Raw genomic sequence first — 27,865 nt, forward strand, 5'->3', positions numbered from 1 at the left:
GCACAGCACCATTCCCAAGAGTCACACCATGTGCTCAAGGACACTGTCCAAATGCTCCTTGAGCTCTGTCAGGCTTAGTGCTGTGACCACTTCCCTGGGGAGCCTGTTCCAGTGCCTAACCACGCTCTGGGTGAAGAACTTTTTCCTGATATCCAACTTAAACCTCCCCCGACACAACTCCAGGCCATTCCCTTGGGTCCTGTCACTGGGCACCACAGAGAAGAGATCAGAGTCTGCCCCTCCTCTTCCCCTCACAGGCAGTTCTAACTGCAGTGAGTTCTCCCCTCAGTTTCCTCCAGGCTGAGCAGACCTCAGCCTCTCCTCATACAGCTTCCCCTGAAGGTCCTTCACCATCTTCGTAGCAGTTCTGGGCAAGCTGCTGTACCTGGCCATACTTCGGGCAGAAGGCTGCACTAGAGACCTCCAGAGTCCCTTCCAACCTCAGTAATACCATGATTTCTAGTTTGTTCTGTAGTTTTGTCAAATCCATCCCTGTTTTCCCTGACAACATGCTGGTTTTTTCTTCCTGAGAATCAGGAGACAGACACACAGCTGAAATCCAGTTAAGGGTCCAAAATCCTTCTTCTGTCAAATCTGGTCTGAGCACAATCAGTACGCTCAACAGGAAGAATAGAAACATAGAATCATTTAGATTGGAAATTATCTTTAGGGCTATTGAGTCCAGTTGTTAAGTCAGCACTGCCCAGTGTGCCACTAAACCATGTCCCTAAGCACCACATCTACACATCTTTAAAATACACCCAGGGATGGTGATTCAGCAGCTTACCTGGTCATCAGTCCATTTAAATCAAATTACAACACAGCATAAAACATATAAAATAATAAAAGAGAAAAATAAGAACTCAAACAAATGTGTATTGCTTCTATAAAAGGGAGATAGAAATAAGATTTAAAATAAAATTCAGAAATCATAACTTTTGCGGCCATTAACTGGTCATGTGACAATCTAGGTATTTAGCTAAAAAATTAGTAGTAAGGGGTATTTTAAGATATGAACTTCTAACAAGGAACAAGGATAGCAACATTTTATCTAAAGCAAGGAAATTTATTTTTATATTAACAAAGTTTCTGAAATACCCACTGTGAAGATGACAGCTCGGTTTCTTCTGTAGCCTATAGAAGGTCAAACACCATCTTCTCAGTTCCGTGAATTGCATTCTCAGCAGCAGGATGTACATCAGTTTGGAGCATAGGTACTTCTTGCTTTGTTAAGAGGCTGTAAAAGTTTTATCCAAACGCTCTTTTACATAAAATTCACATGAGTGCTTGACCTAGGGGCTATAACTAAGCTCCCTGTTTTCGGGTAAATCCCTGATCACAAACCTGCATCACACCCTTTTATGTAAATGGAGTCCCTCTCTCCTAACCAGCCCTCCCCAGGCAATCTGTGAGGGCTTCATGAAAATGCTGGGAGTGACAAAAAGAGGAGGAGAGCTCTCCAAACATCATTGATTAGAAGGAGGCCAAGAAAGTCTTCCACTTCCACAGCTTTTTCATCATAGAAGGAAAACATAAGGCTACCTTGGAAAAAAAAAACAAACAACCACCAAAAAACAACAAACAACCAAGAAAAACCCCACCTCTTTTCTGCAGAAGATTATTTTAGGATCTGACAGGGAAATAAGAGAAGGCCTTTCTGCTGCCTGTAATCAGATACTGTAAGTCCAAGAAAGGAGAACTATTAGAGATTTTTCTTTGTGCTCTACATTCTGATTGCTAACTAGATGGACTTTCTTTATGTTACTTTGCAGGAACTAACTCTCCTAATGCCTTTATGGGGAATTTAGGATCCTTCCTAAGGTTCTGGAATTCACTCTCAGTTCAGCTTCATAACATGTAGTGTTAGGTATCAAGTGCTTTATTAAAATCGACCCTAGGTGATTAATGTAAGGTGTCAAAATGAATCAGTAGATGGACAATTGAAAGATTTCAAATTTTCTGAACCTGGTGCTCCTTACAGCAACAGTGAATGACACTTATGAAGGAGACTCATCATTCTCTGTAACAGTCATAACCATCAGCAGCCAGGCCTTGTCAGCCAGTTGTTCTTGCAAAAGGAAATTCATATGGTAATATGCAGTATAACTCCTCTGTGGATAGAAACTACATATACAAGGATTCATGTTAACATTTAGAACAGAAGGAAGGTCTTTTTAGACATTATAAATATCAGCATCATCACGGTATGTAAGAAGATAATTAGAGTAATTATTCCAAATTAGCAGCTGCAAGCCCTGCAGATGGGAATTTCAGGGGCTTGGAACTATTGTAAGGTAGAATTTCTGCAGGTTGCAAAGCCCTTTCCATATTTTGGAAGATGTATATTTAATCACCCTCGTACATGATGTTAATTGTTTTTGCTAATATCTCAAAATGAAAATCTTTCCTGACTTACATAATGCTTTTGCTTTTCTTGAAAGCTGTGTTGGGGTTTGAGATAGCCTGGATTTTGAAAGATGTTTCCAAGTACTTAACCTATCAGTTCAAATAAATGAAGAGCTAGGCTGAACTGGGACTCAAATTCTGCTTCTATTCTCAGTCCATGAAGAAAAACAATGTCAAGTGTCCTTTCTTTTTCTTTATTTTTTTCTTTTTTATTTTGAAGATGGCAAAAAGACTATAGCTGTTCTCCAAAACTCTGGATGAAACCTTCTGAGGGAACACATGGTCAAACTTCCTCTCCAGGTTCCAGAAGCATTTTCACTGCATTCATTGTATTGTGCTCCTTTGAATGGCTTAAGGACAAAAAAAAACCCCACAAACCAACAAAACCCATATAATTTAATTTTGAATAATGTTGTAACAACCATAAATGCTTCTGTGATAGCCAATGAATTGGTCTGAAAGGGATTCTTGTTGCCCTGTGTACCATGAGCACATCACACCACAGTGGAGCAGGACTTCTTGGGTTTTTAGCTTTGGTCTTTAGCTGTTGTGTGAATTCCTATAACTTATGAATACAGACAGCAAAAGAAATGCAATCAACAGAACCAGTAATGCACATAACTGTAAGGTTTGTCCTTATCACAGTGAAGAAGTTTAATTTTTTAGATACTTTAATGTACAAAATCAGTCATTTCTATCTTTTAAAATAAGATTGCAACTTCAATCAACAAATAAGCCTGTGTTGTACTCATTTAAATCCAGTCCTTATCTAGTTATTTGAACATGGAATTTCAGACAAAATAAAGTTGAGAAAGTAATAATTTTCTGCATTTGAGTAAGTAAAAGGTTATTGATCAGTGTCTTTTTAAACTTTCCATTTAATTATCTTTGAAGTGAAAAGAAGGAAAGAAGTTTGAAGCCTAAATCATTCTGAAGCCTAATCATTCTGTGAAAAAGTTATGAGGGGATTTTTTTGAAAATAATATTAAGACATGATAATTCAGCTTTAGTAGTGAAAATTTAACAGTACACCTTGTAGTGGGCCTATGTAGATGCCAGTAACTGCTTTTCTGGCATTTGGATTTTGGCTTTAGCTATGCTGACATACATTTAATAAAGACTATTTAAAATAAGAGCATGTTTGTATGATATCAAGTAATAAAATAGCTCTCTAATTCAGATTTTTACAGCTGTTAGAGTTGTCAGCTGTATATTAAAAAAATTAAATGCTGAATTTAATGTATATATATTTAGTATTTTAAGCGACTGGCTATGACTACTATGACTACATGTAAATTATCTTTTAGGTCTCATAGAATCATAAAAAACATTCCTGCAACATTAATCTTATACATATTAGGTCTGAGAAAAGAAATGAGAACGATGTATCACACTTACAGGCTTCAAGTTTGGGAAGATTTTCAAGACTTCCTTTCACCATCCAAAGCTCAATAATGTGAAAAGTTTGTTTCTTTGTGTGATGCCACCATATTTCACTTAGATTCATGCTCTGTCCTATTATTTTGTATAAGAACATGACTTTCTTTTTCTCTGACAGTTATCTCTAACATTTTTCTGATATGTGCGATCTATTTAATCTCTTCTTACCTGACTTCATCTTCCATCTTTTTTTCTTTTTTCTTTCTTAAGCTTGGGCTTTTAAATTTAATATCTCTATTTTTACTTGTTCGCCCCCTTTTAAAACTTCTTTTCTCCTTTAATCCCTTTTTAGGACTCAAAGCCCCAGCTCTGTTCACCTGGTGTGCAGGGCTAATTCATCTGTCTTGAAAGGGCCATAGTTGGCAAGCAGATTGTGTTAATTCTTTAAACCCAGTCTCCAAGAATGCTGAAACCAATGGGAGCATTTGCTTCAGCTCCACAGTGAACTCTGTCTATAGAAGATTTCAAATATGTTTGACTTGAAAATCTGTATTTGACATCCTGCTTTGCAGAAAGTATTAAATATATGTCTAATTGAGATTTCAGACTTATAGTATATTAGTAAATAAAGACATTAAGCTGCATAATATAGATGGAATAATAATGTTGGTAAAGGATTTGATGCTGCCAAGGGCATCTGCCTTGGTCACTGATGAACTCTGTCACATCCTACTTTTTAACTGTGAGTCCTTATAATGCATTACAGAGAGTTGCCTGTATCCTTAAAACAAATTAAATGCATAAGTATGTTTCTGGATTAGAGCCAGAGGACTCAGCACCTTGGAAGATTAAATATTAAAAAAAAAAAAAAAGGCAATACTGGCAGAGACAGGCTGTGTTTAATCATAAGCATTGAAACAAGGCTGATTTCACTTTGGATTGAAGAATCCACTCCTGCTCAATTCTTTGGTAATTTGTGGTGAGGAGAGATTTCCATCCACCAGCTGTGGATTATCTGACTACCAATCTTAATATTTGGAAATCCACTTGAACTGCATAAAGGCAACTGCAATCCTACAACCTCATGTATCATTTAACTGGTTGAATTTCTGATTTATTACAGTCTCTATCAACCATTTTGCAGTTTCTAAATAGAAAAAAGACAAATTACCACTTTTTCTTTTTTTTTTCCACAGAAGTTTGCCCTAATCCTACCCATTTATGCCAAGATCAAGTCTTAGTTTATCTGAAATACATCATTCACCTCCCTGAAAGCCCCTTATAAGGACTGCTGGTAATAAACCCCAAAGTGCTCAGCTTTCAATGAATTATAGCTCTGAGATTCCTGATTAACTCGTTGTTATCAGATTAAAATCTATGTGCAAGCTTTAGGCTGCTTCCTGCAGATTAGAGCATGTCTACAAATAGATATTGCAGCTCAGCTCACAATCCATGACTTCATTGTTTCTTGGTTCTAACGTTTATAAACTGAAAAATTCCAACTCTGAAGCTGAAGTTAAATGGCAAAATCATTTAGGGTTCTTGAAAATCTCTTTATAAGTCATCTGTTTCTGAAGAATAAAAAATTCATTACTTATCTTTGTAAAATGAATAAAGGAAGGAAGTATTTAAACATATGAAAAGAATAAACCACATTCTCTGTGTGTGTGTGTTTTATGGTCTCCTTTAGGTACCTCAGGATGAATGGGGAGGATACCCAGCTGGTGGGAAAGATGAAGAGATCCCATGCAGAAGAATGAGGAGTGGGAGCTATATTAAGGCCATGGGAGATGAAGAAAGTGGAGATTCTGATACAAGCCCCAAGACATCGCCAAAATTATCCGTTCGACCAGAGTCATTATTAAAATCCATTGGGCAAAGACCATTGGGAGATCATCAAAAGTAAGCTTCACTACACCTTTCTGGAAGTTGTCATGACTTGGATAACTTTCCTTTGTGTCTTACGGGCATTGGTCAGCTTCCATAGGAAAAAAAAAAATCTATCGCTTAAAAGGTGATTTTTTTTTTTGGCTTCATTTTAAATTAGTTACAGTTTCTTGTGGTTACTGGATGAAAACCTGACATCTTCTTCCATCCATGAAATAAACGTTCTACTTCTGAATGAGTTTGTTATGCTTACTGAAGGAAATGTATATTTATTTTATGCCAAAAATTCAAAGTTATGGGGTTTTTTTCTCTAGAAGGATTGATTTATATTACAATTTTTGTTATTTCATTGCTTTCTCTGAAATAGAAAATATACTCTATTCTATACTAGATATAATATTAAATATACAACTGTACCATATATTGGGCATTTTACACCTTTTTTATCAGTGTAATGCTTTATGTATCAGCTGTACTGCATCATACTCATTTAAACACATTGTGGAAGATTTTGTTTGACTGGATTATTTTTCATTCATACTACCATTCATACTACCTGCAATATGGCCTATTAAATAACTAAAGCAAATCTTAAAACTACAAGGAAGTATGTGGGAAGTTTTCCAATAGATCTTTATTTTCCTCTCCTTTTTTATCTTTTCAATATATAATTTTATAAGTAAACTGTAAAAATTCTTGTCAGGAGGGTTTCAAAGTGGTAGCCTGACTTAAAATCTACAGATTCTATTAATTTGACTGGATGTTTCTCATGGCTTAGCAAATTTATCTTTTTGCCTGGGATATATAAACTAATTAGGAGTGAAATCTTGGACCAAGTGTTATTTATTGTTCTGTAGGTAATACCGTATAGTTTACCATAGTGACTCACCTTTTCAGAAAACAAAATAAAACAAAAACCATAGGCAAAAATCCTTATGGCTTGATTAAATTGAATTATTTGCATTGCAATCTGCAAGAAAGCCACCAACTTTCACTATTATTGAATAGAAGATTTTCCAACTTCATTGCTTCATATGGTACTGGCCCAGCCACTGCCCAGCTGAGTTCTGGGCACTGTTGTAGGCCAGGGATCATTCCCAGAGACAGTTTGGTTGCAGTCATTCCAGTTTTGGAGGGGATCTCTTATCTTATTCATGCCACAAACTGAAATATTTTTTTAGACACTGTTCTAACTTTCCAAGCACTTAGACCAAATAAAATATATTCTATACTGTTCTTTGTTTCCAGCTATGGTTGGGCCTCCCACAAGGGAATCTGAGTAGCAGCACAAATTTGCCAGTTAGTGACAGGTCTTGGTGCCTGCCCTAGACCACTACAGCTTATAAAAAAGTTCAGACAGCAATTAAACATATCTAAACGTACATTAAAATAAGGAATATACTTCAAGAAAGAAAGTATTCCTGATTTGTTAAATCATGAAGACAGGTGGTTGTTAGTAGGCCAATACCAAATGTTGTGTCTCCTGTCATTTTTCCGTGTATTGCAAACACACCACTCAGAATTTAATTGATTAAAGCACGGGTGCACTGCTGATGCATGTACTGGGCTTGACAGCTGTGCTTGTTCATGGCCCCAGAGGATTTCATGTCATAGTTACCACTAACGAGTCAGAAAAGGAGGAAGCTTTTTGTAATACTGTAAAATACTATTAGGGGTTCTGTTGAAAATTTTTCACTAGCACTGGACTAAGAATAATTGAGCAGCCAGGCTGCCCCTGCTGACAGATATCTTTTAAGTCCTCAGTGTTTCTTTAAACTGAAGGGCAACACCTTGAATCTAACATTCACAGGTTTTTCCAGTGGACGTCAACAGAAGTGTGACAATTATGCTGGTTCTTGTAAGTCTTTCTTGCAAAAATCTATAGATTTCAGCAATCCTAAAGGCAGATAGAAAATTTCTTCTTGCACAGAAATACCAAGTGCTGATGCTAGACTTGGGTTTTTACCACAAGCCAGCTCCTCCCAGTATATCTGTGGTTGCCTTTTCTGTCTGGCAGATGTCTGTGAAGGATGTAGCAGTGGAAAATGGTTATGGAGCCTTCCTTCCTCCCTCAGCATAGCTCAGTAATCCCCACTGCATGCTGAGCACCATTTGTACCACTGATCATGCTGCTGAACCAGAAGCCAGGGCTTTGAACAGCATTCCTGCATGTATAACAGGGCTGAACAGCATTTCTGGCATGTGTTATGAGAAACTACATAATTCAAGATGTCAGCTGCATTAGGTTTTTTAGCTTGTTTACCCAGATGGAGGGAGCTAGTGCACACAAACAAAATGGGGGTTTAATTCTCTTATTCCTCTGCTGGGGTGACAGGGTAGCTCAGAATTGGGGTCTGCCAGACCACAGTAATAAAAGCTGAATATTGATTATTTTGGCAGTATAAAAACATTTATTGGCTGCAAAACAAAAGTAGATGGATTTCATAAGAAAAAGCCTACTTTTCCTTCGCTATCCTGAATATGATAAAATGAAAATTAGAACAGCCTTCACTTAACCTTCAACAGACATTTGACATATGTGCTTTTCTCCTCTGAGTATTATTAGGCATCTTTGCAGGGATGGTTTTCCCATTTAAATTCTGTTTATGCTTTGACAAAAGTAAGCCCTAATTTACTAGTTTGCGTTGCTCAAAGATCCAGCAAATTGAATATTAAAAGTTTCTAAACAATAAAAATGTATTTTTGCACCTGAATAAATAAATACAAATAGATAAATGTAAAGGAAACAATAGAAGCCTTAAAATTCTGAAATAATATCTTTTCAGTTGCTTTTGGAAAGGAGTATATTTTACTCCAAATTGGGGAAAAAATAAAAAGGGAAGTTCATAGTCTGCCACTGCTGGTTTATAAATCTGACAGAAGCAGGTCACAGACCCAACCACAGCCATCTGATCTCCACCTCTGGCAGAGAGAGAGCACAGCCAGCAGCATCCCCAGCCCACCTCCAACCTGGGCCACCTGTCTCACCTCTGCATAGTGCCAAGACATGGTTCAGGGACCAGCTCTGAAGGATGCAGCCACTCTCTCTGTAGGATAGGAAAGCTTGGCCAAAGGATCAGGAAATGGACCTGGCTTATTTCTGAGCATAGCTATAGCATAAGGGGCTCAATTTTTTCTGGACTTTTCAAAAATTAAATGCAGCTAAATATCTAGATTACTCACTGAAGAGAAATGAGTTTAAATTCTTTCTTTATGTTTCAAAAAACTAAATAGTATGTTGCACTATTTAGTCCAATAACATCAAGTTGAAGCCAGTGCAATTTATTAGTATTATTAGGAAATTGCATTTGAGCAAATTATAATGCAATCAGACTTGCTGTGGTGGAGACAGGACACATACCTGAAACTACTTCCTTTCAACTCTTTGTTTTCTTGGAATGGTGCCAGAAGTCCTATTTAATGTGGAAATTATGTTGACTCCCAGTAGCCCTGGGGAAAAAAAATATTTGTTTTTTTTTTTTAATTATTGTTCACTGTGATACTACAAAAATGTTCAGATGTCAGTTTTGGTATGCTAGAAGTGAAATGCAAGCCCTTCAGTCTATTGTTTTCTGCTGTGCTGTGATGCTACTGAAGATGAAGTTAAACTGTGTTGGAAGGCAGTAGTTTGTACAAGGTATGCCATATATTTTCATTTACATTAAATATCATTAATCTAATGAACAGTTTATGGAATGGATAGCTGAAACAAAGGGACTTTCTGTCACTATCCTAAATAAGTTTTGTGCAATCCTGGAAAAGTGATTGACCTACATGATTTGTAGGGGTATCCTTCCAATCTAGTAAATGTCATTTTTCTGTATTTATGACAAAACCAAGCAAAGCTGAGATGGAAGCATCAGAGACACTGGGATCCAGAAAGCAAAGCTGAAAATAAAACAAGAATTTTGTACTCTGGAATGGGAGAGTAATTCTGAAAAACTGAATATAATACAGTTATTTGATGCTTTTAATTTTCAGGAAAAAAAGTACTCAATATACTGATTATGTAAATGAACAGAATAACACTGTAGAAATAGCAAATTCCATTTTCAGTATCTCCTTTTTGAAGTGTTATGAAAACCATCTCACCATTTAGTCAAAAGTGATAACAATAGCATTTAGCTCAAAGTAAATACACTCTATTTGAAGATCATACTGGTATCACTCACACAAATGAAGAGTCATGCTGTGCTGAAGTTTTCCATTATGCTCTGAAGTGACTCACAGGAAACGATGAAAATTAAATAGGTTAAGCTACAGTAAAATAAATTCAGTGACAGCGATGTGTACTTTTGTTTTGTAAACCTCTAATGGGAGACTTTTCTGTTTCTGGTAGTCCAGACACCTTAAGCTGATGGGTGGGCAGGCAGAAAGACGTGTGAGCACAGAGGGAGTACAAAAATGTAGTGTTTCAATGAGGAAGGGAATCTGCCATAGTACAAATTATTTGGCAAACTACAACAGTACAATACCAGTGATACTTCAAGTTGTCTTGACAACCCGAGATTAAGTTTTTCTCTTGATACTCTGCCAGATTTTGGCCACTGTATGGAATGAGTATCTTAAATTATGAATCACACTCACAGAGAGAGAGCATCTGTGCCTCCCTCAGGTGTTTACCATCTTTGTTTTGTGGGTTGTTTACACCCATAGCACACCTGAAGAGCATGATGCATGTCCATATTTCAGCCACTCTTACTCACAGCCTGGTGAATCAGCACTCAACACAAAACACTTCATTCAGTATTGTAAGTTAATATATCTAAAACCTCAAATGGCTGACGTGTTTTCTGGGCTCATAGTAAACCAGAGCAAAAGAATGATCTTTCACTGCTCTCCCTCTTTCCAGAGTGAGAGATTGCATCTATCCACAGCCACACTAACTTAATGCTTATCTGGACTGTTATCCAAGGCATGTCCACATTCTGTTCTGCAGACTTTATTATGGCAACAAAAATGTTGCCAAAGCAGACAGCAAGGAGATTAAACCTCAACCAGATCTGACAGCACTTAGCTGCCAGACCCCCTGGCTCAGCAGGAATCATGGAATAGCACAGACTCCTCTAAGACACATGGGAAATCTCCATTTAAAAAAAAAATTCTTTCCGTTTGCAACCATTTGTGGTAACCATAACATGCTTAGAACATTAGAAAGTGAAAGCCAAAAAGCCAAAAGAGAAGTTTGGAAGCAATGCATAAGACCAGCCCTGTGGGTTTTCATCCATCTCTGCCCATGACAGTGCAGTCTCCACTATTCTTTAGTGCCAAACAAATTTGTGGGTTTTGCTCCTAAGACACACCCCTTGGCAAATGTACCCAGAAAATGCTGTGGGTAAGTGTGCACATGTGGGGGAGTGGGTGTGCTGCAAAAATGTCACAGATTGAGAGTTAAAGCACACCTTCCTTTCTAGAGAAATTAGTGTCCTCTTTCAACATTATCCATTGCTGTGCACCAGTGATCCAAGCCTTTTTTAATTTTTAAGGTAAACTTCAATTTACCATTAGAGCTTCTACATTTTAAAATAGGAATGGTTTTGAAGCCACTCCTGAGAAATATTTGTAATAGAAGAGATGAGGAAAATCACTAGAAAAGGAACCATCATCTTTTATATGCTTTTTATTTATCTTTGGGGTTTTTTTCCCCTCAATCTTCTGACTCTAAAAAGCATCATTACACACTTCATTAGTAGCTTTCTGAGGCCCTATAGTGCAGTAGCATCTACTCAGAGTCTCTGAGGGGTGAAATTGGAGATTTACTGAGGAGAGTTTGAGGGCTAATTACAAAGCCTTATCAACTAATAATGTAATCAGAGGGCCACTGGCATGGTGATACTCTGCTGCAGTCAGTAAGATCTGGGTTAGATTAGGCTGCAGGGTTAAGAGGGAATGCTGATGAAGGGCAGACAGTCATCTGGCTACCTAGGAAACATCTTTTGTGGGGTCAAAAGAGATCCCCATCTTTTCTTCCTTTGCAGAATAATAGCAAATGCTCTTAAGCAGTGTTAGGCATCTTGTTCTCTGAGAAGTAGCATAGTGTGAAACACAGGGAGTCACTGAGCCCAGATGTCCTATCTCATTTTAGTAAATACCAGCTTTATGTTGTAGGGCTGAAATGTATTACCCTGGATTAGGGATGGAAGGGGAATCCTAAGGCTCTACACAAAGTCCAGAGTCTTTTCAGGAATATAGCAGGATTTTCTCAGAAAAATGCAATTACATGATGGATTGTGGTGAAAATGCAGTAAGATTCAGGTCAATATAACAAGCACAAATAGTGACAAGCAAGGGAAAATATGCTTCTGTTTTTTGGTGCCTATTTCTTTCTGCTTCCAACAAATTTGTGAGTTTTACTTTTCTTTGAAAAGGATCAAAAGCTGGTTTTCCCATTTGTTTAGTTTTCAATAAAAACGAAATAGGACTATCAAGGATGTGTACAGAAACACTTATTCAGGCAAGGATTTGAAAATTAAGATTCTTTTGGCTAAAAAAAACAGAAATTTTGTGTGTGTGGGTATGTATATATATATATATATATATATATATATACACACACAATTCTTTTCCCAATTCTACTCAATTGTTTCTCCAGAAATTCCAGTCTCATTAATATCTAAAACTTGTCTTCAAGTTCAGCATGAAGATCATTTATTTTCTTTAGATCTACTGGTTTTAATGGACTTACATGTATGCTTAAATTAAGCTCATGTTCAGATGCTTTAATGAGTCCTGATAGGCCATAGTCTACATTTATTCTACCACATTAGTCTTTTTGCATGTGTACATGTATATGCAGCAAAAAGCAAAAAGAAAAAGTGAGATAGCTTCCTGAGGAAATTAATGAATATTTCAATTCCACAAATAGATTTAGGAACACATATCCAATATTTGAGTTCTGCTTAGATCCATAGACCCATCTACTGAACTGCTACATGATGCTGTAAATGCCCTTTGAGTTTTTGCCATAGCATTTGCCTGAATTTTGTTGACGCTGACCAGCTTGTTGCTGCTATTATATGGGGACAAGACTTTTAGGATTAGCTATAGATTAGCTATATGTGTAAATCTGTCACCTTTTTGAAAGTTTAGATTTCTTGTAGCCTACTTTTTTTATTACAGGAACATTTTGAGTGATTTGGAATACAGGCTTGGTTGAGCCTGCATCCTCTCTATCTTTGCAAGGAGTGATCAAACCACCAGACTGTTTAATGATTCTGATGATTTCCTCTCATTCTCTTCTGGTTTATGTTGTACCAAATCCCTAAACACTTACTGACAGTAAGAGTTCACTTCTACCAGTGAGTGATTAGTAGGCATTTCATAAGGGTAGAAACAGCAGTCTCCACCTCTTTCCTAACATATTCCTGTAATAATATTCAGTATCTTTCAGGCACACTTTTTAAAAGGTATGGGTCAATGATGAACTATCTAGGCACCTAAACTATTTCATTTGGCCCAAATTCTCATATCTACCACTGATCAAAGAGAAGCTTCAGACTGCAAATATTAGAAAAGGAACTCTTTGCTACAGATGAATTTATGAGATTTATGTGCACTTTTGGTTTTCCAAAGAGCCACACTAAATGTGCTATTTGAAAGGGAGAATCAGAGTTAATGTCACCACTCTGAGTTCTCCAATGGGCTGCATGCAGGCACATCTGGGTGCCTTTGCAGAGCTCCATTGACTCCAGCAGGGCTCCATGGAGATGCAGGGTGACTCGCAGCTGCTACACAATGGCACTGCTGCCTAAGCTATAATCATTAGATTCTGGTCAATGAGTTATTTCATGTATCTAGGAAGACATAGTTAAGATAGGTCCAGATAGAGAAATGAATATCCATTGAAATGCAAATCTCTCAATAAAATAGGTTTTGATAACTGCTGCTACTTTGATAATTCTAATGCACCTCCCTTTTAGGCACCCAAGATGAATTCTTTTACAAATTTTATCTTTTTGTCCCAGAAAGATACTTCTGAATTGCATATACTGATTTGAACAGAAGTGATTGTGCTTTCTTTAATGTTCCCATTGACTCTCACAGTTTTGCACGAATGCAGGCATGATCATGAAAATAAAAAGGTATGATTTTAGAATATGGCAATTCCAAAAATTAATTTGATGGAACATGGATTTTCTTTATATTGGATGCTCCCTGAATAAACCTGATAAACCCATTCAGAGTCAGAAGGTGACCTTCTTGCTACAACTTTTAGAGGCCTCAGAAAACATTAATTCATTTTCAGTGCCTCCTTGACCCAGGGTGCACTGGTGACTGAACATTTGACAGAGAAGAGGTACTCTGGGGAGTGATCACTATATTGAATGTGAGTAGATCAAGGAATGACCTTGGCAAGTGTATTGCTGGCATCACAATCATACTGTTTTATACAGTGGTATAAGGTTTAGGATAAAGTATGTGATGTCAATCACTTATTAGAAAATGCAGACAGTAAAATACAAAAGGAAACCAGTGTGACTGAGAGATCCCTTTCTCAGGAGTTATATAGTCCATTTTTCCCCTGGGACTGTCTTGGCTGTCAAGTATTTCTGCTCATGAATTAGAATATTTAGGAAGAAGGGGGCTTCTAGCTTCTACTCTGTACTCGGCTGTAGTGGGTTAAACCACATTGGCACTGGTGATGACACATTAATTCCTGTATCCAGTTTTGGGCCCCTCTTTTCAAGAAGGACATTGAGGTGCTGGAACATGTCCAAACAAGGGCAACAAGACTGATGAAGGGTCTGGAACATCAGTCCTGTGAGGAGCTGCTGGGGGAGCTGGTGTTGTTTAGCCTGGAGAAGAGGAGGCTCAGAGGAGACCTTATCACTCTCTACAGCTGCCTGAAAGGAGATTGTATCCAGGCAGGGGTCAGGCTCTTCTTGCAGGCAGCAAGTGACAGGACAAGAGGACACAGTCTTAAGCTGCACAAGGGGAGGTTTACATTGGGCATTAGGAAGAAATTCTTCACAGAAAGGGTGATTGGGCATTGGAATGGGCTGCTGAGGGAGGTGGTGGAGTCCCTGTCCCTGGAGGTGTTTGAGGAAAGACTGGACATGGCACTCGGTTCTGTGATCTAGTTGACAAGGTGGTGTTAAGTCATAGGGTGGACTTGATGATCTCAGAGGCTTTTTCCAACCTACTCGATGCTGTGATTTTGTGATTTTTTTGTGTTGTTTTGACCCTGGACTAGCTATAAGACGTTAAACTGTGCCATTTTGTAATTCTGGCATTTCAAGCTGTCCTAAAAGTAAAACAGTATTGTTACCATACATGCCTGTTCACCAAACAACAAAACAATTCATCTGCTGCAAAACATGCAGTGTTTGTGTAAGTCCTGGTGCAGTACTGTGTACTGTAAATCCAGCTCACAGCAATACTCATCATGCAGCAGTGCCAAGAGACTTCAGGAGACATGCCCCAAACCATCCTGGGTGTTCATCAGCATCTGATCTCAGTGGCAACAAAGGATGGGCTGAGTGCTACCCAAAGTGAAAGATTTTGACTGAGTGGTGTGAGGTGCTGTGGCACACACCACAGTGGGAATGCCTCCAATCCCCCAATGCCATATGTGAAGTCACCCTGCTACTTGAGACACAATAAACTTTCCATGAACTTTCCATAAACTTTCCAAAAGTATATAAAACAATGGAATTCAGAGAAAAAAACCTAAATAATGTTAGCTGTCTCTTATTTATAAAGTATCCTACTCCTTTAACAAATACACCATTAATATAAAAGGAAATAGAAGGCTAAGTATTAGATTGCTGGAGATGAGGAAATAAGTCTTTCTGTTATCATTAGTTAATGCCCTTCCCTTATCATTAGTTAATGTGTTATTGCAGCTATTGGATTAGCTTGCATTAATATTCCTTTCATTAAAACATATTCTAAATAGCTCATGGTTTTCCAAGTCTTCTGTTAGAAAGGCCTAAGTTGGGAAAAGATAAGGAGATGTAGACATCCTTTTCCATCTTCTGAAATCTCTTCACAAACCTTATGTAGTGCTTTTTGATTGCAGTACAAGAAAACTTAAATTTCTTTCTACATTTTTGATATATGTCCTGTTAAGGTTGACTAGAAGATAAGGAAAAGCACAAATTTAAATTGGGGGGTTGGAATCAAAGGACTTTTAAAAAGTCATCCTTTTTAGTTTCTTTGGGTTTGGGGTTTTTTTAGCACATCTTGTTTCTTGTGGTAAGGTTAAAGTAACAGATGTTTTCCTGCAATTATTTTCCCCCATTCTGCTCTTAAACTTTACTCTTGATGAAGTGTGGGCAAGAACAGTTAGTTTGCACAAGAAGTCGAGGAGGTTTTGGGTTAGTGGCAGTCTCCTAAGTGAGGGGATGGGATTAGGGGACCTCAGCAGGTTGAGCAGGACTTTGATGACAAGTAGAGGTGTTAGGGGTACTCTTGTAATCTGCAGAGGACAGAAGGATAAGTGGCCCAATGATGACTTCTGGGGGGTGTTTTAGAACATCTTGAACAGGAAACTGTTAGCTAGGACTTAAGGAGGAAACTGTAAAGATTAGGATCTGGGTGGGTCAAGAATGAAAAAGACCTGTCCTTGGGGGTTCTGGCATGAGTTCTGAGCATGGAGGAAGAGGCAGCTTTCAGGTAGGAGCATCAGGACATGCGAGGTTTGGATACAGAAGCCTGAGTTTTTGCAGTTTAGAGAAATTCAAGAAAATGGAGACTGTAAGCAAGACTCTTACAAACTGCTTAAGACTGCTTTTGGACCACCATCTCTTCCCTTATTCTTGATCTATTTTTTGTTGGAATATGCAGCCTAACCTCACTGCCATTGACTCTGTGCCAGGGTAACAGGCTATCCCAGCTATGCTATCAGTTATACTGTCCCAGATAAACATGTCATGCTATAGCTCACTTTATCTGGTTATAATACAGTTCTTTTCCTCCCTGAACACACTCAGGCAATCTGCTGAGTGCTGAATGTGCTATTGCAAATTTAGCTACCTTCACTGGGAGTCCTTCACTTTTGGAGCAGAGGTTCTCAACAGCTGTAAGGCCATTACATGGAAGTGCTTTTTTCCCCAAAATTTCTTTAGGCTTTGAGCCTTTCTTTCAGATAAGATATTTCTCATTAAATTTAAAACCTCTGCCTGGCTGCCATGAACTTCTTCGGAAGCCAATGGAAAATGGAAAGTAACCCTTGGGGGCAGAAAAGCTTTTAAAGGACATCTCTTCCTAAAATCTAGTCTATTCAGAAAAGCAAGTGGGAAGAGAGCAGACATACTAATTTAATTTTTCCTGTTAGTCTCACCCTATTCCTCCTTCTCCATAGTGCTGATTTTTAGAGCCACCTCTTTGATGTTACTATGAATACTTTTTTAGTGGTCCTGAAGATGATCTGTTAAAACATCTCATTTGCACATGCTTGCCTTGCCCTTCTGCAGTGATCAGCTGAGATATAAGATCATCTATGCTGCTACAGAACATAAAAGAAAATAATTTTTTTTTTCAAAGCAAAATAACTTTGATGCTCTGGAAATGAAGGGCAAGAATTTTATTCCTAAGCTTATAGATGGAGTGGATGTCATTAAAAAGTCAGCATTTACTAAGGCCAGGTGTTGACTGTGATTTCTAGCACTGTTGAAAAGCATGAGATTTCCTTGGGTAACAGATCATTTGAGAGCAACTTCCCCATGTAACTGGTATTTCACTTCCTGGATCATGTTTATAGGAAGGTCATAATTTTCACCATCATTGACATAATTATCCTAGACAATAACTTTGAGATTATATCTTAGAAATAAAAACTAATAATTTCTATTTATCAGGAAAATTTCAAAGTGTTACTCAAATGAGTGTAAAAATGCTTTTATGGGCTTTTATAGCCTTTATATGTAATATTTCTTTTACTTTCCTTCAGTTCCATGAATCAATTAATCTCCTCTGATAAATGAAAAATCATTTAACTATCAGGTAATATCCACACTCATTCATCAAAACTCAGCTGCTTAGAAGTACTATGGAATACTGGGCTTCTTTTCATAAGAAATTATTGCTGTAAAAATTGTTGATGGTATTTAGTGATAGAAATACCTAACAAGGAACCAGAATGTGATTAATTAAATACTAGGTTTTAAATCATTATTTAGAAGGGGATAGTAATTAGAATCAGGTTTCAGTTAATTAATTTTGAGTATTTCATGCAGTAATTCCTAATTTAATTTAATTCCTTCTATCTTTTCTTAATGTAGCCCATGTTTTAATGAAATCGCAAACATATCTTTAACAAACTGTTTATGAACTCAGAATTTAGATTTTGCCACCTGATGCTGGCAAGCAGAACATCCAGGAGGGACTTATTTGTTTTGAAAAAATACTAACATAACAACATCATGTTTTGAAAAATACTAACATAACAACATCAAAGAGTTTATTGGCAATACCAGACAGATTAAAAGTCTCTCATGAGACCCCATCTGGAGTAATATGTCCAGGTCAGGAGTCCTCAGCACAAGAAAGATGTGGAGCCCTTAGATCAGGTCCACAGGGGGCCAAAAGATGATCAGAGGGCTGGAGCACCTCTCCTGTGAAGGCAGGCTGACAGATCTGGGAATGTTCAGCCAGGAGAAGAGAAGGCTCCTTTGCAACCTTCCAGTACCTAAATGGGCCCTTGTGCCTGGGCAGGTAGTGATAGGACAAGGGGTGACCACTTTTGAACTTAGAGATTTAGGTTAAATCTTAGGAAGAAATTCTTGACTGTGAGGGTGGTGAGGCCGTGGCTCAGGTTGCCCAGAGAAGCTGTGGATGCCCCATCCCTGGATGTGTTCAGGGCCAGGCTGGATGGGGCTCTGAGCAATGTGGTCTAGTGGCAGATGTCCTTGCCCTTGGCAGGGGTTTGGAACTACATGGTCTTCAAGGTCCCTTCCAACATGAGCCATTCTGTGATTCCATGGGTAAGTAAAGCATATATAAAAATCAGAATGACGCAGAGAAGCTGTCAATCATCAGCCTATCTATAGAAGAAAGGCAGTTTAGTTATATCCAGCAACTAAATGTGGATAGTGAGGCTTTACACCACTTCACCTAATCTATTATATTTGTCTTCATACCTATGGGAACAAAAAATGTTCTTGTTTTTATCATCTGGAACCAAATTAGACCCACCAGCAGCCTGTTATCTTAATCATAGAATCACTTTGACTGTAATGACTTAATTAACCTCTGAGCAAACACCTGCAATAATCTCATACATTTTCATTCTGGTTTTAGCAGTTATAGCATAGTTTCCACATAGTTTATCTCTGGCATGAGGTTACAGAAGGAAAGGAGTAGACAGGAAGAAATGAATTGGTTTTTTCTCCAGGGAAATTTCTTGGGATTTTGAAAGAATGTCTCCCTTGAACAAAGATGAAAACAAAATGCATCCTTTTTTTGCTTCACCAGCTCTGTTGCTCTTCTTTGGATATGCTCCAGCAAATTTATTAGGAAAAATTTCTTCATTGAAATTATTATCAGGCATTGGACCAGGATGCCCAGGGAAATGGCTGAGTCAACATCCCTGGGGGTATTGAAAGGACATGTAGGTGTGATACTTGGGGACAAGGTTTAGCAGTGGACTTGGCAGCATTCAGTTAGCAGCTGGATTCAATGATCTCAGGGGCCTTTTCCAAAGTAAATGATTCTGTGGATCTAAGGCAGATGCACTGAGGAAGCAGGGCTATGTCTATGTTGACCCTGAGATGGAAGAACACATGGAAATGCCTGAGAACAGACCTCCCAAGTATAAGGGTCTCTAAATCCCATCTGCTCTTGCAGTTGGTGGTGTGAGGGAATACTGGATCATCACACATCAGACATCAAAGGACATGGCCACACAGAGAGATGGATCTCAATACTCTGCTTTTCTAGGCAAAGCCATGATAAATTGTTTGAGATTCCTCCCAGAGTGCTCCTCAGGGATTGCATCCAAACACTCCATGAGGAAGGCTGAGGTCTTCCTAAAGCACCAGCCTGTGGTCATGCTCCATGTTTGATAAATATGGTTTCAGAAAGAAAACTCTGGTTTGTGCTTCATCTTGCAGCAGGAGTTGAACCTGTGGCTTTCTCACTCGCTGAGTGATCTGGTTCTTCCAGAGCGGAAATTTCACCCTTCACAGGGAAATTTCCAGCAGCCCAGGCACATGGCACAGACCAACTCTGCCAGCTCAGCATGAAGTAACTGTATGGCCAATATGAGGCATTCAACTGGCACAAATCTACCTTCCCAGAAACTGTTTTTGTTCAAGCTACCTTTAAGGAATAAATGTAAAAGCTGCCTATTTTCTGTATGAAAACAAATATCATCTGGGACATTAGTTCATTTCTGCACTGATGTGCTGGGGAAAGTTCTAAAATCTGATTTACAAAGGTTCTGAGAACTCTGGTGTACCAGAGTTTAATTTTTTGTATTCAAGGCAAAGTACTGCACTTTCCTCAGTTTTATGTATTTTTCTGGAATGTTATCAATACATTTAAAACAAAACATGGAGACTAGCATACTCTTTGTGTGAAAGCATACTGAAGAGGGCTCACTGTGATGTTATGGTCCCAGTCATGCAAAATGGGAAATGTGTTGTAATAAAACAATTTCTAGAGCTTCATGTAGTTGCTCTGAGCACCTTATTAATTTATTTTTTTAGCTGAACATGGAATATTTTAATCTTTTGTAAAACTCTATCAATTCTTTGAAGATAAAAGGGCTCTTGATGCTTAAAACCCTGATGAAAACCAGATTACAAGTAACAGATTTTTATCTACAAAAAAAGATTTTTAGTTACTTTGGCCTGTGCTTTAGCTGTGGTTTTTGTTCCTGTTGACCTAGACCTTGTATTTTAGTAACATTCAACATTAATAGCCAGGAGGATTGATGATGTTTAAATAGAGCAAAGACTTAAAATTTCATACCATCTAGGCAGCAGAGCCACAGACAGATTTTCTGCTTGTGCTAAGACGTTTGGCTACAACAGATCTATGATGCTTTATAAAGTAAGATTTGGACCCAGGGGAGTGGGTTTGTGTGTCTCATACAAATTACTGCCTTCAGTGTCCTAATTGATACCATCTGTAGTTTTACACCCTTTCCTTTTTTTCTTCCTTTCTCCTTTGTAGTCAGAGCTACCTTCAAACTGCAAGTGACGTGCCTGGGGGTCACAACCTGGATCCCTCTGCAAACTACAATTCCCCAAAGTTTCGCTCAAGGAATCAGAGCTATATGAGAGCAGTGAGCACGCTCAGTCAGGCCAGCTGTGTTAGTCAGGTGGGAAATTCTTGTTATAATTTTTCTTATAGGTTAACTGCAGATATGAGAGTCTTAACTAGTGGATGGTTTTAGGGTTTTTGCAATTTTTTAATCAATATCAAACTGAGGATGTGAATTGTGGAAGTAATTCAGTTCTGAGGAATGTAACTCAAAATTTCATGAATACTGAATGCTACAGGCAAAGAAACACTATCAAACATTATAGTTTCCATTTATTTTTCATTACAAATATAAATACTGGTGGTTTTATTTTCAGTCCATATTAAATATTTAAATGTTAAGAAGAATCAGACTGAGCATGAGGAGTACACTCCTACAATACTCATCATCTGAAAATACCTGCTCTGATTTCAGTAAATGTGGGTTGCCAGATTAAGATATAGATTGAAAAAATTTATGCTCCAAAGGAGGAGTGTTTCATCCTAAATCAAATCCCTCACTTTTCTTGGGTGAAAGAATTAGTCCCATCAGCTATTCTATGTCTGGGGACTCCTGAAAAGGTACAGTTTTCCTCCCTATTGGCTTTATGTCTGCGAGGTCTGAATCACACCTGAAGTGCAATAAGCCAACAGAATTACATACATGTTCTATGTAGCAGAGGACTTCACACAAAATTCCCAATGTTTCTAATATTTATTGGTCCTGACTTTTCTTCCCTGTGTTGTTTCATGACAGATGGGCCCTGCCCCCTTCTAAGACATGGTACTTAGTATTTCTTTGACCATTTAGTGAGCCACCTAAGGGTATACATACACAATGGTTATGTTAAAAGAGAAATCTTTTTAAAGCAATTTCATATTCATTCATATTCGATTTGTATTGCATGGCTATTCAGGCCTGGATTCAACTCATCTAAATTGAGGCTTTTAACTGAGGCAACAACTAAAGCTTCCTCTGTGGTTAATGGAGCAAAAGAGTTTCTTCCAGGACAGTGAACATCTGAGTGGGCTGAGAGCCCCCTGGAAATGCTTGTCAGTCTCCACTGACTGTAGAGAGCTGGGAGGGGCTAACCTGAGTAACGCCCTTCAGTCATATTCCTTAATTTGTGTGAGGTAATTCCAAATTTAATGTTATGTAGCACACATTAGAATTAGAAACAGTCATTTTCCAAACCTTTCACTATTTTTTTCACAAGGAAACTCCCTTGTGAAAACTGTTCCCATGATTCTGATGCCTTGTTTTTTATTACGCTGTTTATTGCTTTCTTTGTCTTTTTATTGTACTCTGCTTTTGAGAAAATTTTATGTGTATTAAATCCTGCATTCAAAGCAAATGCTGTAAGCTGCCACCTGACAATGTTCCCACATAGAACTAGTCTAAAATCTTCTGCTTCTTTGACCATGTCTGTGAATAGAGATATTCACTGAGCTGTCCATGATAATTAATTGGTTTCAGTAGTGGTTAAAATTCTTCATTTCAGTGTGCATTACCTGGAAAGTGTCCACAATAGATTTCATTTGCAGGTAGATTGCTCAATTGGCCAGATTAACTAAACCTGCTGGATATAGTTCCTTGCTTTTTCAGTGTTCACTAACCTGTGCAACTTTGTGCTAGCCACAAAATACCTACCTCACAGTCCAGCTGTTTCCAGACCATTAAGAAATGCATTTAATAGCTATTACCCCAAGCAAATGTATTAAAATATCAAGTTCTGAACCTTTGCTCTTTCCTGTTCTTTTTCCATGACACCATCCTCCTCTTGTTCCATCTACATAATAGCAGTTTGTATAATTTGTGAGATTTTTTTATGCTTTTTTGTTGTGAGATCCTTCCTTTTTCACACCTGACAAAGGGTAGACTCAAGAAGAATGCTGAATTCCACGGTATATATTTTTAATTTCAGATTGAAAACTTTTAATTTTCTATTGTCAATAACCTTAGTTTAAAATAAGTGGCTAAGAGTTACTGAGTTTATGGACTGAATTACCATATATTTCCTGATCAACAATATTGCAAACTAGTTCAGAGAAAGATTTTTTTATCTCTTTGAGATTGCATTGATCTACTTAACTTTATTAAAAGCAAATTTTATGAAGAGTAATTTAGTTCTTTTCAGAAGATTTTCAGTAGCTAAAATGTCTTACACAAAATTATCAGTTATTCATAATCATCAGAACATCTCTATAAAATTTCCATTTACTTAACCAAAACCCTAAAACATTTGAAACATTTGATGGGACTCTCTTTCCATAATGAATAAAGCACTAGGAGCACTTAGCAGCTGTATAGGAAAATTAATATCAACCGGATGCGCCATTTAGTGATGCCATAAATTTAACTTGTAAAATTATTCATACTGATTCTGATTTCTAGCACTCACTTTTCAGAAAATAATTATTTTCAGAAAGTCATGCAATTATCTGTTCATGTAAACTTCCTATCTGATTTTGGATAAAAATAATATTTAGTTATTCAGGTACATTTACAGGTAGTTAGGGCTGCCTTCAATGAAGATTTGAAAAACACTGTAGGTAGAATTAAGGCACTAATCTTCAAAACAGCAACATATGGTTTTCTACTGATAGGTTCCCCAAGCCTGGCCACTCTGCCTAAGCCCTATTTATCATGAAAATTGCCTCTAAAAAAGGCACAGTGTTGGATCATGCCCAGCCTGCAAGGCAGGGCTAGCAGGTAGATGCTGGGTCCTGCCTAAGCACTGCAGGGAGCTGGAGGCTGCTGCTGAAATACCCCAAGGGGATGTTGGAGGGTCCAGCAGGCACAGCTGGGCTGCTCTGCCTGGCAGGGTTCCACAGCACTCCTGCTGGCAGAAGTGTCAGATTTTATATAATGCTGCTGAAGAAAAGGCTCTTCCATGGAAGTGAATGGCTAACCCAGTTAACCAGGAAGTGAGTTTGGCTTGGGTCCCTTCTCAACTATGCCAAAAGATATTGAGTGGAACATCAATGTATGGCATGTGTGATGCATTTAATAGAGATGTGTAAACAGCTGATCTAAGTTGAACAATGTGAATGTGATCAGAAGGGATTACTACATTTTAACTATTTGCTAAAACAGTTCTTCATCAATGTACAGGTGTCCATTTGAGATGTTGAGGCCGTGATGATCACAAAAAAGCAAGTCAAAAATCAAATGCCTTGTTGTTGTTTATTCAGATGAGTGAAGCAGAGGTTAATGGGCAATTTGAATCGGTGTGTGAATCAGTGTTTAGTGAAGTTGAAGCTCAGGCAATGGATGCCCTTGACCTCCCTGGATGTTTCCGAACAAGAAGCCACAGTTACTTGCGTGCCATTCAGGCAGGCTATTCCCAAGATGATGAATGTATCCCTGCGCTGACATCCTCCAACATCACCTCAACCATCAGGTCAACCACAGGTAAGCGAGTCTCCCCTGACCCTTTCACTGCTCTGCATGTAAAAATGTATCAGCTTGTTTTCTCAAGGGAGGTTTGGCACTAGAAGCATTTTTGCTGTGTAGAAGTAATGTTTGATACCAATATTCTTATGTTTTTAATACTGTACTATTGTGGCTACATCTTGGAATAAGCTCTTTCTGGGAAGAATCCTGAATGCATAATGTAATGGACCTGGATTTTTGACCTCCATTTCACATACGTGCAGTTATCTACGTGCACATATAAAAATGCAAGTGCAAATGGTATAATCTCAATATTGTTAGACATTTATGTGGTTTATCTATCAAGTAATTGATCTTCTAAATGAGATTAGTTGTGCTAATTTTAATTTAACTTGATAAAGTACCAAAAAAAAAAGAGAAGTAAGATTAAAAATATTTGGTTCAAATACTAGAAGGCAGTTAATGTAAAAGGTAATTAATTACTTTTAGGGAAGGTGTAACCAATTGTACCAGTTCACTGAATTGTAAACATTTTGGCAAGCTTCACACATCTGCTGTTACTCATTATCCCTTAGCATTCATTGTTATAACAGTCATTGTTAAGATCTTTTAACATTCTTCTGGCAACTTTCTTTTTTTTATTAGTTGCTTAGCAAAGACAATAGCTTTACCCATTTTAGAATTTTAGCATATATTGGTAGAGAAAAGATTGCACAGAGAACCATTCAATAATTAAAATGAAATCTATAGGAAGTATGTATTCTTTGTAAACTGATCCAAATTCGCTTCTAGGTTTCCAAATATGTTAATGCCAGTTCCTAATTAAGATATTGTTCTTGCCACATACTATTAAGCTGTAGTGCAGGCTACCCATCTACAAAAGGTAAAAATGAGTTCAAAATGTATCATATAAAAATACTTTTTAAATTATTTGCTTGATACATCTGTTGTATAACAGAACAGTGGGAGCTTAGAAAGGAAGCCATGGTTGAATAATATACATTTGCATTCCAGAAGTAGCATAAAATGTTATTTTATCTGAAGCATAGTATTTTAATTGTTATGTAAAACTTTGTGTAAAGCTAGAAATTGTTGGTTACAGTGCCCCCTCTAGGGATGTTTCTGTTCTTTGATTAATAGAGATGCTATCATGATATAAAATGAGATCTTATTGGTACCCCAGAGACTAATTTTCATCTTTATCATATATTATTGTGTGATCATTATGAAGACACCGTCCATGGCAAGAGACACAAACAGATGCTTATTTTGGAATCTGCTCCAAGTACTGAATTGGAATATTTTCAGAATTACCTTGGTTACGAAGTGGGCTGATTTTTACCTAAACTGTCTTGAGTTTATATTCTCCATAAGCCCAAAATTCTCACTGAAAAGAACCTATTTTATTTTCCTCAGAGTGAAAAAGCTGAATAATAAAATATATTTGAGAAAATACAAGATTAGGTAGTAAGTGTGTTTGCATCACAATGTTTTCATGCTTATGAGAAAGGTTATGCATTGATTAGTATTCTGCTGGTTAAATACTGTGGTTTTGAAAATTTTATCCTTCATTTCAGTCCTAACTTCTCCCTCACCTCAGAAATGATTCATCAGATAGATTTTCTTGCCCACAATGTAATCCTTCTTATTTTTTGTGGTAAGGTGGTATTGACAATCTGGGGAAAAAAGATGACTTGAGATGTTTTCCTGCTCCAAAATTATTTCAAGTCTTATGGGCTGTATACAGTTCTGACTGTGATTCTGTAATTAAAATGTCATCTCTGTGCCACTGAGCAAATTTGTCAACAGTTTCTATCTAAGGTAAATATGCAAATCAGAAATAATTATCTGGTATAAAAGAAGAGTAAGGATTATGAGATTCACTTTTAAGGGAAATTTCAGTTCCCAAGTAAGTTCTTGTTTTTAAAATCCTAGGTGTAATACTTCCATTTTTCTCTTTTCAGTCCTTGTCACTTTGGAGGGAGATACTGCATTTCTTATTCTTACTATAATTTTTACAAAAATCTTACTTCTTCATCCCTTTTTGAAAATTGTAAAAGAAGCCATTGCCTGGAATGTGAAAATGGTGTTGGTGGTGTTGGCAGATATTTGACATTCAAATAAATGTCAGTAAGATCAGACTTTCACATCAGCTTTTTATTTCCAATTCAGTCTTTTATTTCTTAGGAAAATTACATTAAGTTCTTTTTTGCTTCTGATGTAACAAATTCTTTTTGGAAAAGAAACTAAAGGAGTTTTTTAGAAAATTAACAGTCATTCCAATTTAATTATTCCATTCAATTTTAGTTATATAGGTCATGACTGCCCCTTATCATTGTCATAAAGCAATTTATTCATAGCACATAGGCTTAGCTAAAAATTAATTCTTGTAACTAAAAATGTAAACCTAAACTAAAATTCTCTATGAATTCAATTACAAAAGTATAGAATATATATTTACAGCATGCATTTTCCTAAAATATTCCTAGACGCATTTGCAACTTTCAGGAGGTTGCAACTATAATGCATATTATGTGGGACATTATTAATGGACTATGCTAATAGGATTTTCTAATAGATGGAAAAAGAACTACCAGTATCGGCCTCTTAACTGCATATAACTTTACAGAGAAACATTGGTACTAAGGAAAACATAACTTCTGCATGGATCCATGTCGTTTAATTATTTGTGGAACCAGTCTTGTCCACCTCTGAGGGACATTGTCACAAGGCCTAGGGCACTCCCTGTTGCCCCAGGTGTAAATGAATGAGACAAGTGGCAGTGCAAAGGAGACAGCCAGCATTGCTGGCCTATGGTAAGCTAGACCTGGCCTCTGTGTGAGCCCTGCTGAGACTCTTCTTTCATTGAGGTTAGGGCACTTCCAGCCGTCACGTTTCATTTTGTGAGGAGATAATGAACACAGTAAAAGATACTTGATGTTAAAAGCCCTGAATGGCAGCATATGCTTTCCATCTCTGAACCATATCCAGTCACAGCTGTCAGATGCACAGCTGAGAAAATGCAGCTCCAGCTGCTGCTGCCTCCCACCTCGCTCCTCCATCACAGACAACATGTAATTTCCTGAATGGGAAGTCACTGAGTGCAGCAGTCATCCTAAGTGCTACTGACTTACAGCTCTGCTACTCCTGCAAGCAATGTTTCACTTTTCAGGAAGAGTTCATAAAAACTGGGTCACTTCTCAGGTAGTACCAGGCTGGTTCCCTGTTGTTGAAGCACATCATCCCACTGTCAGCTCAGCAGACACCCAGGGAGTGTGGCACAGGGCTAGGGGAGGCACAGGCTGCTGGAGGTGTTGGGGCTGTGCCACCTCCAGCTGAGCCAGAGCCAGCCCTGGCTGTGGAGTCCTGCTGGGAAATGGAGAGCAGTAGGCTGGGAGCAGTAACACCTTATCCCACCTGCAACACCTGGCTTCCCTTACTGAAAAGTAGTTCAGATACTGTGGTACAGCACTTGGACTGTACTATGAAAACACAACCAACAAGGACATCTGGAAGATATTAATCACTCCTTTATTTCCTCTTGGTCTGAGAAGGTCAACTTATTTTTGCTACAAGTTCTGTATGTAGAGAAAGTCCTTCATGTTA

The 27,865-nt window shown here is 37.8% G+C and overlaps 1 protein-coding gene across 22 annotated transcripts in view; it reads left to right on the plus strand.

The window, feature by feature from the left end:
* DLGAP2 (DLG associated protein 2) overlaps nucleotides 1-27,865 on the plus strand; it is a 455,914-nt gene that overhangs the window by 380,178 nt on the left and 47,871 nt on the right. For all 22 annotated transcript variants that reach the window (XM_036380773.2, XM_054514363.1, XM_036380774.2 and 19 more), the window contains 3 exons: nucleotides 5,477-5,688; nucleotides 20,794-20,941; nucleotides 24,058-24,277. In XM_036380773.2, the coding sequence (XP_036236666.1) occupies nucleotides 5,477-5,688; nucleotides 20,794-20,941; nucleotides 24,058-24,277 (580 nt within the window). The remainder of the gene's footprint in view (nucleotides 1-5,476; nucleotides 5,689-20,793; nucleotides 20,942-24,057; nucleotides 24,278-27,865) is intronic.

Source organism: Molothrus ater, chromosome 3 (assembly GCF_012460135.2).
Source record: "Molothrus ater isolate BHLD 08-10-18 breed brown headed cowbird chromosome 3, BPBGC_Mater_1.1, whole genome shotgun sequence".
NCBI lineage: Eukaryota > Metazoa > Chordata > Aves > Passeriformes > Icteridae > Molothrus > Molothrus ater.